The sequence below is a fragment of the Pongo pygmaeus genome, chromosome 1, assembly GCF_028885625.2.
Source record: "Pongo pygmaeus isolate AG05252 chromosome 1, NHGRI_mPonPyg2-v2.0_pri, whole genome shotgun sequence".
NCBI lineage: Eukaryota > Metazoa > Chordata > Mammalia > Primates > Hominidae > Pongo > Pongo pygmaeus.
Window position 1 is genome coordinate 11554146 of NC_072373.2, and position 12916 is coordinate 11567061.

Here is a 12916-nt window from a genome sequence, read left to right on the forward strand (position 1 = left end):
CTCTACAGACAAACTAGCTGTAGCAAATGAACATGATGTACTGTTTTCATTAGGAAAACTTTAGGACCTTACAACTGGTTACTTCTTCTTCTTCTTCTCTTAAATTTTTTATTATACTTTAAGTTCTGGGGTACATGTGCAGAACATGCAGGTTTGTTACATAGGTATACACGGGCCATAGTGGTTTGCTGCACCCATCAACCCGTCATCTACATTAGGTATTTCTCTTAATGCTATCCCTCCCCTAGCCCCCCAACCCCTGACAGGCTCTGTTGTGTGATATTCCCCTCCCTGTGTCCATGTGTTCTCATTGTTCAACTCCCACTTATGAGTGAGAACATGCAGTGTTTGGTTTTCTGTTCCTGTGTTAGTTTGCTGAGAATGTTGGTTTCCAGCTTCATCCATGTCCTACAACTGGTTACTTCTTCTATACTAGTCAGGAAAAGGAAGGCTTGTACATAAAGTCCAGTAACTTAATCATCATTTAACCTCCCTTGAAACTAAAAAAAAATATATATATATGTAGCTTTTTTCTCTCCCTTCTAAATTTTGTGACTCTTCAGAATTTTCAGATTATTTTTCAGAAAAACCCAATAATTAAATTTAAAAGATTATTTAATCCATAACATAAACAGTTGATTCATCACCGTGATGAATTCTTACCTGGCTTGTCTGAGAAATACGACGAGTCCGGTTGTAAAGGGCCATGCTGTCTCCCTCCCGAGTTCTTTCAATTCTCCAGCCCCAAGCCAGCATAGTTTTTAAAGATTCTTTGATTGGCCAGCGATAAATTTCTTTTTCCTAGAGAAGAAAAAACAAAAAACAACAGATATATTATGAATGTAAATAAAAATGTTAAGTAACGCTTTGCTCTAAAATAGACTGCCTTCACTTTTTAAAAATTTGATGAGCATAGCTTATTTAAAAATAAAAAAAGGAAAGTAAAATTCTAAAAAGCAGAGTGTGAGCAGAGATCTAGTTTTACTAATGTTAGTAAGAGGGATCCTCGCTTTGTTCATTATATAGCACCAAGGTCAATTTCCTTTAGCAACCCGGTTCCTAGGACCTTACACAGAAACTAGAAAGGAGAGACACAGAAAAAAGGGACAGCTTATGTAATATACATGTGACTCACAGTGAAGTGAAATCCTTTTCACTTCATTTGCCAAGATACTCATTTTTTCCCAAAGAAGTAAAATATATGAAAATCTATACATAATAAGCACATTATTACTTTGTCATCACTCATTAAGAAACTCTTAAGCATGATAAGATTTTTTTTAAGTACTTAAAAATATGCAAGAGGAATAAAAACCAAAAAGGAAAAGAAAAATGTTAAGGAGAGAAGAGAATAAACACAGAAAGGCTGACAGAAAATAAGAATGGAGAGGAAAAGACAAAATATAAGAAGGTTTTTTTTTTTTTAAATGGGACCTTTGGAAGAAAAAATGCCTAATTTAAAATAAAGAAGACATTTTAATATAAAAAATATAACAAAAAAACACATTTTCCAAAAGAATAAAAACTTTACAAACTAAAACAAACAAAAAATCCTCACCTTTTCAGACAATAGCTTATATGGCTTCATTAATGGCTGAACCTTAGAAGAGTCTGAATATATTTCTCCATAAATCCATCCATTTGCCAACTTAAAAAAAGGCAAACATTAAAAATTGTTTTACATGTGTTAATTTTAGAGATTGTAGATATGCAGGTGTTTAAGTGCACGTTTGATAAAATAAACCTAAAATGAACTAAGAAGGGTTAAGATTGAAATCTTATCCAGCATAAATCACTATAAAGATATTCATCCTAATCAATGTTATTTTCTTTTATTTTAAATTTCAGATTCAGGGAGTAAATGTGCAGTTTTGTTACATGGATATATTGCATGATGTATTTTCAGTAATCATCTGGAACAAGTCTTTTATCTAGAGATTAGAAGCACTTGATCTTCCCTAAACAGACCAAGGTCTTATAATAGTGCCGATAAGCATTCCCACAGGAGGAGGCTAGAGGAACGCATGGTCCCAAGGATATTTATTCTGACCCATCTTGGGACCCCACCTATGAAGTATAAATACAAAACATGCATTTTAGGCCGGGCGCGGTGGCTCACGCCTGTAATCCCAGCACTTTGGGAGGCCGAGGCGGCGGATCACGAGGTCAGGAGATTGAGACCATCCTGGCTAACACAGTGAAACCCCGTCTCTACTAAAAATACAAAAAATGAGCCGGGCGTGGTGGCGGGCGCCTGTAGTCCCAGCTACTCGGGAGGCTGAGGCAGGAGAATGGCGGGAACCCGGGAGGCGGAGCTTGCAGCGAGCCGCGATCGCGGAGATTGCAGCACTACAGTCCAGCCTGGGCGACAGAGCGAGACTCCGTCTCAAAACAAAAAAACAAACAAAAAAAACCATGCATTTTAAATAGGAAAACTAGAGTATGTATCTCAACGTCTTCTCTGAATAATGCCACCTGTTTTACCCATTCTTTCATCAAATTTTCTCTCAACATATTCATTCCATATTATTTTGCCCATCTGTGCATATCACCATTTCCCTATATCATTTCTTGTCTGCCTACAGAATCTGAGTAATCAGACTGGAAAACCTTCTTGTAATATTCCTCTCCATCACCAACTCCACCCACTCAGTACTTAGCAGAGTTTTTATATAAGATAGATCCTTACTGACTTACCTAGTAAATCAATTACTGAATGAAGAACCAGATACTTATCAAAACCAAAAAAGAGTTTCTTAGAGGGACTGAAAGACTGGCTGGCCAGGGCACAGTTTGAAACTCAATATGGCATCTCCAGCATGATGATCTTTATTTGTTACGTAGCATACACAACCTCTGGAAGCAACCTTTGGTGTCTGATTTTCATTTCACCAAATCAATATATAAGTATTTTAGTTCTTGAACTATCTCAACTCAACTCCTCTGACGAACCTACTTTATCCTCTGTCAAGTTTAGACTAAACTCAACTTAAACGTGAACCTGTAGGCATAAGATTTCCTTTAGAAAATCTCATAATATGTAGAAATCATCTCATAGACGCAGCTACTTTAGTTTTCTCATTTCTGTTGTTTTTCTTGAAAACACACAAAAAAGTCACATGGCCGATGTAATCTACTTTTAGTAAACTGCAGATCTAGTAAGAAATACAGCAGAAGAACAGAAAAGGTAAATAATTGTTAAATCCTGATTAAGACTTTTCAAGATTTTATCTGATATAGAACTACATATAAAACCTGGCCAGGCATGGTGGCTTATGCCTGTAATCTCAGCAGTTTGGGAGGCTGAGGCTGGCTGAACAACTGCTTGAGGCCAACAACAGTTGGAGACCAGCCTGGGCAACATAGCAAGATCTCATCTCTATAAAAAATATTAACAATTAGCCAGGTATGGTGGTGTGCACCTGTAGTCCCAACTACTCAGGCGGTTGAGGCAGGAGGATTGCTTGAGCCCGGTAGTTCCAGGCTGCAGTGAAGTATGATCACACCACTGCACTCCAGCCTGGGCAGCAGAGCAGGACTCAAAAAATAAACCAAAAAAACCTACATATAAAACCAAAGTTTCCCTAAAAGGTGAATTCTGAACCCGGAGTCATCATTTCCTCCTGAAGCTGTTGGTGATTGTTGCTTTTTACTCTGATAAACAATATATGCTATAGAAACTATATTTATATTTAATGAATAGATCTTTTGAAAGCTTGAAATAGTGCTTATTCATAAGGGTGTCATATTTGTGTTAATGATGGAGCTAGCTAAATATTACATTTTTATATAAGCTAATCGTAATTAAGTATTTTTTCCTAATTTAGATCAAGTTCTCATTTTAAAACAGAAAATTGTCATGGTCAGAAATATTTGAACAGTGACCAGTCATTAATAATGACTACTGAATTAGAATGTAACATCTTTTTACCTTGTCCATTGACCATTTGTCATGGGAGTGTTCTGCATATTTGTTAATGAAGTATTCCAGCTTCTCAGGAATTGTAATACTATGAGAAAAGTAACGACAAAAGAGCTTGATTTTCACAGAATTTACAGGAAATCATATTAATAATTTACTCACAGCTTATGAATGCTTATATCTCATTCAATTTTAACTGTTAAACACTGCTTTTTTTTAGAATTACATTTTTCTATTTTCAGAACAATATAAGAAAAGTTGAGCAGATAATGTTCTATCTGCTCATCTTATATTGATTCATATTTTATGTGCTAACAACAAATTACATATCATAAAACTATAATAACAATTATTATTAAATATATAAATTGAAATAATTAAAATACATTCAAAGATTAGGACAATAGATTACACAAAAAAGAAAAAACAAGCACTAAATTTAGTAGTGATGTGTTAAAATTTTAAAATATACATGGTCCACAAATAACACTGTAAATGTTACTGGTATTAACTATAGGGAAAATAATTAACTCCTGCTTTTTGATAATATTTAGTCTTGACTCCTTTTGTGTTTAAATGAATATTTAATTCCTTGATGTTGAGGACATGCAAATGATGACCAAGTCTGATGATAAATCTAAGGCTTAAAATGTATCTATGAATGGAAAATTAAATATATATACATAATTCTATTCATTAATGAATATATCTTATTAAAGTATTAACTTTGAGAATACAGTTCCACATAAAATCTAGTATAAGATGGTTTGCTGTTGTTTTCCAGCAGTTAACAGTAACTGAACTAAAAGACATACACATACTTAAGAAGCAATATATAAAAAATCGTAATCGTCTAGAAATCATTGATAACACCACGTAAACCTGCATCTGTTAAGAAGTCCCCAAAGGGGCAAGCCTAGGTAAATTAATATCCATGCCCACACTTATTAATGAATAGGATTTAATCAACCAACACCAAAACCGTGACATTGTTCTGCTATTTAAAAATCTCAGATCATATGTTAGCAAACCACAAACTTACCCATGTAGGAATGTGAACATGTGATATTTTGGTTTACTTACTTCGGAAGAGATACAAAAGATCAATCACATAAGCCAAATACTGGGGGAGGGGGAAAGGGTCTTTTCTCACAGGACTGTCATCAAAGACCAAACATGCAAATTTAAGGCATTATCAAACTAATGGCATACCACTCAGGTTGAAATTCTGATCTGGTTATGGAAGCTAAATCAGCTGGGGGCCACTCAGAAGCCTCAAAGTTGAACTCCCAAGCAAATTCAGAAGCCGTGGATAATAACTACCAAGTGTCTACCTTGCTAAAACTGATCTTGTTGAGTCACCATGCAATCAGTAAGATAAGGTGGCATGAAGAGGCAGCTTTCCTTGCACATGGAGAACCATGGTCCTACTTAAAAACAGTAACAACAACAACAAAATGCTCAGACGTTGAACACCTGAAGTTCTCAAACATCCTATTTGTAGAACAATTTGAATTTTCCATAAAAATTCTCATTCAATATTCCCTTCCATCTCGTGCTGCGTTTTATCATGCTGAACATCAGCTGTTAACCCTGGGCCTTGCTGAGATGTAGTGATGGGTGAAGGGATTCCCTTGCTACTCACAGAAACAGCTTTGCAGTGCATGCTGGGAACATCCTAAGTAAAAGATGTTATATAGAGGTTGATTGTAGTTACTAATAAACATTTAGGGTAATTTTTCAACTAAAAATAGAACTGACATATTTTCTTAATTCTATTATAGATATTACATATACAGAGTCTTGATTGTGTTAAGAGTATCCTAAAAGGTACTTCTTATCTATTTCTGATATTAGTATAATCATTATTATTACTACTATCATTTTATAAATTACAGGGACCCCTATTAAAAGGATACCAATTCAAAGGGGGCATGTATTAGAGAAAGTTCACTTTAGTACCTTATTCAATTTCAGACTTCACACATCATTTACAATAAAAATCTGCTGCAATAGAAAGAGTCCATACTTTGAGGTATCAACAGGTTGTGGGTTAAAGTTCCCTTCAGAATCCATTGATGACTGTTTTTCCATCATACTGACATAATTTGACTCCATGTAGTCTGGAGGCAAAGCTCCCGCAACTGCACTCAGGCAAGGCAGTGCCAGTTTGAAAAGTTCTTGTTCATATTTCTGGGAAAAATGGAGGACCAAAAAAAAAAATTACTATATGGCAAAAGTTGTCAGCATGATCATCCGGGCTGACAGAAGGTTGCAGAAGAAAATCTGAATTACCCTGGACTAACTGAACTCTCTGATAATTCTTTTTCTAGAAAATGAAACACAGGGCCTAAAACCCCAATCAAACAAAAAAGAAGCTGCAGCTAGATTTACTGAAGTTTCAGCTTAAGAAGAAGAATATCTTTGACTCTCCAACACACTGGAAATGAAGTAAACTTTAATATTGTCAATGTGTAAAATATCGTTAAGAGATAAACGTAATTTCAGTCAATAGTGACTACATTCCTTATAGTTAGTTATAGATAATTCCTGTACATTATAATGACTACATATAAAAAAACATAAAGTATAACATTCTAGAGAGTGAGAAATTTTAACTGATCCATGTTGCATTATAAAGGTTTGAAAAATAAAATTCTGAGCTGGAAAAGAAATTCTATAGAAAGTATGCATGATAAAAATTTATAGGAAGAGGTATTTGTATATTAATGACAGTCAAATTTATATTTATAGATTTTCTAAAAAATAATAGTAATAATTTAAATTATTTCACTTTAAATGTTCAATGTTAAATAAATGTTGTAAATGATTCTAATAAATACTTACACATTATTTTAAAAGGACTCAGTTTACCAAAGGAAATTCAGTAAGAAAAAGCATTAAAGTGTTGTTACCAAATGTAATTGCAGACAAATTTTCTTCTATTATGTAGCAAATTTGTGGTTGTACTACTCCAATCATCTAATAATGTCAATCTGGGAATTGAAACTAATTTTGATTAATTTAAGCATGAACATACAAAACTTGTTGTTCTGCCTTTTCTCTAAGATCAACACCTGCCAGTCATCTGAAAACATATGAACTATTCATTATAAACTTTGCAACTATAAGGGAATGCCACATATGCAATGCAACATTGAGTGAAGGTATCTAAATCTCCATGGCAGCAAAGCTGGAGACTTTAGCAGGGCACTGGGATATTACAATTACATAAGATTTCATGTTTTGTATTTTTGTATTGGATATAATTTCTTTGGTCTTTATAAGATTGGAGATGGGACTAGGGAGAGTTAGAGTCCAAATGCACCAGAAACTTACCAACTTGTGCATAATTTCCTGAAGTGCTTAGCCATTTTATATTCAGAAACAGTGCTATGATCACAAGGAAAATGCTACCACAATGATTAAGTAAATATAAATTGCATTTTCAACATTTGTTATGAAGTTGAGAAAAGAGAAAAAATCAAGCCATATGTGTCTTGGTTAGCAAAGATAGTACTATCTTACTAAGAATGTGTGGCTTTATACCATTTTATTGATACAAACAAACCCACAAAACATTAAATTACCTTTTGAGACAGGGCATCAAAAATGCCCCAGAACAACTTTCTTGATAAATGAAGTTCTTCTTCTGAGGCAGCACCAAAGTTTCCCCACCCTCCAGGCAGGCAGTAATATTTCCAGCATCTTTCATAATGATTTGTCAGCAGCTATGTGGGAAAACAGTTATAAAAGCAATGAGCTATCAAAACTTTTATATTGTTTTTTTTCACTTCTCCTCATATCACACTCTAATGCTACATTATAAGGTCACCTGAAGTGAAATTGCTCAATCCCATATAAATTATCTTGGAGAATACTATCACCGTGTATACTACATGTGATGGTTAATACTGAGGGTCAACTTGATTGGATTGAAGGATGCAAAGTATTGTTCCTGGGTGTGTCTGTGAGGGTGTTGCCAAAGGAGATTAACATTTGAGTCAGTGGACAGGGAGAGGCAGACTCACCCTCAGTCTAGGTGGGCACCATCTAATCAGCTGCCAGCACAGCTAGGATAAAAGCAGGCAGAAGAACCTGACTTGCTGAATCTTCTGGCCGTTATCATTCTCCCGTGCTGGGTGCTTCCTGCCATTGAACATCAGACTCCAAGTTCTTCAGCTTTTAGACTCTTGGATTTACACTAGTGCTTTGCCAGGGGCTCTTGGGCCTTCGGCCACAGACTGAAGGCTGCACTGTTGGCTTCACTACTTTTGAGGTTTGGGACTTGAACTGGCTTCCTTGCCCCTCAGCTTGCAGACAGGCTATTGTGGGACTTCACCTGGTGATCATGTGAGTCAATACTCCTTAATAAACTCCCCTTCATATATACATCTATCTTATTAGTTCTGTCCCTCTAGAGAACCCCGGCTAATACACTATGTCTCTTTCAAATTGAACACTGATTGCAATATGAGAACCAAATGCCCAATTTTACAAATAACTATATCTTGAACAGCATTCTTTATGAGGTTGTTTGGATGTCTATGTATCCCTGAGTTCTACGTTAATCATTTACTTACAATTTTATGAATTGTTATTAATATCTTGGAATCCGTGTGTGAAATGAAGGGACTGATGTCAGGATGACCCAGAAGCACAACAAAGGGCCCATACATCTGTGATTCTTTTTGCTCCCTCTCTGCCTCTCTATGGCTTGCCGCAAAACTTACTTCTCCAAGTTCCAAAATTGCTCTACTCCGATCATTTCTTTGTCTACATTTCTTTGGTGGTTATGGATGCAATTTATTACTTTACTGATTGTCTACGTTGCTCCTTACATTTTCACCTATGCATACCGCTTGTTTAGAACTAAACTGGAAGGTCAAGGACAAGCACAGAATCTTTCAATTATTTGGTAGTTCTTCGGATAATTTATTCTTGATCTATATTTGTCAAATTAATAAAATGATCTTATGACTATACATATTTTGACCCTTTCCTATATCTAAGGAAGAAAATGAATTGTAAGAATTACTGTTGTTAAAGTGGGCTGCATGTCTTACTGTTAAAATATTACAACTCATTTACTTTCCCTTTCAGTTAAAAAAAATGAACACATACATACATCCACACAATTTAGGAGTCACAAATCAGGAAATATTGAGTTCTAATTTGCTTGGCTTAACACTGACATATCTCTAATGTAAAAGAGTTTTATTGCATAAGGGTAACAGCATGAGACTATCTTTTTTCATGAATTTTCCAGCTCATTTGTATCAAAAAATTTTGCAAGACAAGGACTATTGAAGATGACAAAAAAACATAAAAATAGAATTTTTATCAAGGATATAATTTATTTTACCTAATTCACTAATGTATCTAGATTTATTAAACCAAAGTCAATTTTCATAGAGAAAGATTACTTTTGCTAAATATCCAGGATGTTTACTGTAACAGCTCCATATAGACTCTTTATATCTCATACTTCTTCAGCACTAGTACTGGGTAGCCATTGGGGAAAAAATAATGCTACTAGATGGCATTGCAGAGTGATCATCTATAAAAAATCCATCACATTACTGTAGAACTTTGATGCAAACACTATATTCTATATTCTGAGTCTAGATTATGATATTAAAGGACAAGAAAACATTACCAACTCAGTAAGATAGAATGAGACTTGATCCTGAACAGAATAATAAAGTTAGAGAAAATACCAGTGATTTTTCTATACTGTGTGACAAACTATAATTGCATATACAGAGAGGTTATCTTTGAACCCTATGAAGCGACATTTAGAACCTGTCATGTGATTATTAACTTAGAAAATGTTGTCTTTGAAGCCTCGTCTTTATCCCTCGAGGTTTCTAATAATATTTTAGGCCAGGCCTATTACCATGTTTTCCACCTTAAGAGTATCTTGGCTTATCTTTTCCCTGTGGTCCTTTTTTTTTCTTTTTTTTTGACGGAGTCTCGCTCTGTCACCCAGGCTGGAGTGCGGTGGCGCAATCTCGGCTCACTGCAAGCTCCGCCTCCTGGGTTCACGCCATTCTCCTGCCTCAGCCTCCCACGTAGCTGGGACTACAGGCATCCGCCACCATGTCCGGCTAATTTTTTGTATTTTTTATAGAGATGGGGTTTCACTGTGTTAGCCAGGATGGTCTCGATCTCCTAACCTCGTGATCCGCCCGCCTTGGCCTCCCAAAGTGCTGGGATTACAGGAGTGAGCCACCGCGCCCGGCCTGTGGTCCTTTTTTTTCAATTGATTTCTATTTCCATTGTTTCCATGGAAATCAGTGTTAAGATTTCTATAATCTTATAGAACTTGTTTATTTCAAGTTGATGTATACAGTCCTATAACTTCTATACCCATTTCAATAATTGGGAGAAATTTCCCAGCGTCAAGCATGATGTATCTAAGAAATGTATATGTTGTCATAGAAAATAAAGTCAGAGAAGCCAGTAATCAAGTATCTACAAACATTTCCTATACTTACTTTAAGAGGCATCTTTGCATGTTCATTTAATAATGGAACATCAAATACTAATCTTCTGAGTAAGTGCTGCATCATAGAAGGTCTCAGTTGTCTGTTGGAACAAAGCTAATGTTCATAATGCCAAGAAATGTGTCTAAACTAAGTAGATCATTCATTAGAATAAATTATATAAGCCAAGGACCTGAATCTATACCTCTCTTCAGATGGTATTCATTAGATGTTCTTTGTCCAAAGATTAGCCACTTACTTACTTAATTTTATATAAGGTTAGATTTCCCAACTTACCTCTATCCCCTACATCTGAAGACAACCCCTTCTTTGCTACAGAAGATGTTTCTGTTCTGCTCCTTTCTTTCCTAACCACTCACAAATGCAGACCCCACTGTTTCCTAAGACTTTCCTCCATTAATTTCAGTAAATGTCCCTTCCCTCATTCCAATGGATGGTAAGAAGCAAAAAGAAGAGGCAATATTGGAACAGAAAGGACGAAAAAAAGGCTGAGACAGCAAATTTGCCAGAGAAGGAAGAGAGAGAAAATGAATACATAGTGAACATCTACTGTGTCAGGCAACAGGAAGTGTTTTACCTCATGTAATACTTAGAAAATCTCTGTGAGATAGGCATTTTGGTTCAATTTTACAGAATCTTAGATTAGGGAAGTTAAAGAATTACTCTTCTGATTTTCCACTTCCCTCAGTGCCATCTGGTTCTCAACCCAGACACTCCCCCATGGGTGAAAACTTGCCCTTCCCCCAGGGACTGCCAGGCTGCTGGCTGCACCTGCAAGAGTTCCTGAGCAGTTATAAAGAAGCCATGATCTTTCTAGGGGCTTGAGAAATTATCACTTTCACAGGCAAAACTTCATCAGGGGGAGATACATTTCTGGTTTTCATCGTAAGACATTCTAGCACTTCTACTTATAGGAAATGGTTTTCCAGGTGGGAGGAAATATTCAGCCTTCATCGTTGCCACATATAAATATGGTTTAATATTATGCTGTATCACATTTTATATTTAAGAAGTCCCTTTTTTCTTTTCTCTTCTAGAAGAGGAGTTAAATCATCAAACACAGTCAAAAGGGGAGATCTATTCATCTCACCTAAAGTGGCCAAGGACTCCCGACACAATTACTCCCCACTCCCAACATCCAGAATAGTATTCTGTAACTGGTCAAAAGCTATATCCAACAGCTGGTTACCCTAGGGAGGCTTGGAGGAACACTCAGGAACTTGACTGGGAGCAAGGGCAATCGGAGAAGACTCACACCTCAGTATATGGGACTACCTAAAATGAATTAAATTTGTGGTATGGAGAATGTTTCCAAAATTCTAAATAATTTGTCAAAGGCCACATTGTAAATTCTGTTTTTTAAAGAAGAAGCTGGAATAGAATTTGTTATCTACTCACCCACAAATAGAGAGTAAACAAACTTCTATGGAATCCCGCTGAGCTTTGGTAAGTGAACAGCCCTTAGAAAGTCTATACACAGTATGAAGTAATGAGTCAATGAGAGAAGCATGGTGCTCTGTGCCAGCAAAGAGAGGAGCACATCTTGTTAACAATGGCAAGACGGCTGTGCAAAGGTACCGATTGAGGGCCAAGGCCATGTCTGTAGCACTTAAAGCTGCCTGAAAAAGAATCAGAGAGTAGAAGGCCATTTGTGTTTGGCAGTAGATAACTTTCAAAGGGATTAACATGGGGACATACAATTTCACTATCCAGAAGATGATAGCACTATGACACATGGAAATGTATTCTTTAGTTGTATCTTTAAATGTCGGGTTCATATGATTTTTACCAGTAAAACCAATCAACTATCAATTGTTCATAAATAGATAAAAATGAATGAAATGACACCTATCTCCTCAAAAAGCTTAACAGGTTCAGATTCTATCATTAAATATCAATGGTAGGATCAATGTAAGAAGACAATAATATCACAGATGTGAGTATTTTCCTTTGCTAGGCAAAGAGAGGAGCTTATTCTCACAATAGATCTCATATGCGTAAATTCTTTCTGAATTCTCTTTATTATTCATATTTATTCTTCTCATGTCTATCAGCACCAATAATCAAAGGATAACTGTATTACTATGTTATCATCCATACTATTCAGGTCCACAATTTCATGTGAATATACAAAACAAAGAAAAGAAATTTTCATTTCATTTTTGTGATTCTGCTCTCATATATTTCATGAAGGGGCTACTATCAGCTCAAGTCCTGATGTGCTTTGAAATCAAAAAAGCACATTTAATTGATAAAATTAATGAGTACATGAAAGTAGGTATTAAATGTGTATAGTAGTATAACTACTACAATAACATTTACAACTTCGGCTTATTCCACAGTGTTTCAAAGAAAAGAACATTTAAGCTGATAATGGCAGATTCTCCATGTGGGCCACCCAATATACAGAACAGACTTCAATCCATTTGTACCTTAACAAACGAAGATACCAAGATGATATGACTCAACAATATCCAATAAATCA

General features: G+C 35.7%; 1 protein-coding gene across 5 annotated transcripts in view; it reads right to left on the reverse strand.

The window, feature by feature from the left end:
• RYR2 (ryanodine receptor 2) overlaps positions 1–12916 on the reverse strand; it is a 789753-nt gene that overhangs the window by 169493 nt on the left and 607344 nt on the right. For all 5 annotated transcript variants that reach the window (XM_054448216.2, XM_054448137.2, XM_054448051.2 and 2 more), the window contains exons 50-56: positions 11830–12050; positions 10423–10513; positions 7513–7653; positions 5952–6115; positions 3932–4010; positions 1559–1648; positions 664–801 (exon numbers count right to left, since the gene is read on the reverse strand). In XM_054448216.2, the coding sequence (XP_054304191.1) occupies positions 664–801; positions 1559–1648; positions 3932–4010; positions 5952–6115; positions 7513–7653; positions 10423–10513; positions 11830–12050 (924 nt within the window). The remainder of the gene's footprint in view (positions 1–663; positions 802–1558; positions 1649–3931; positions 4011–5951; positions 6116–7512; positions 7654–10422; positions 10514–11829; positions 12051–12916) is intronic.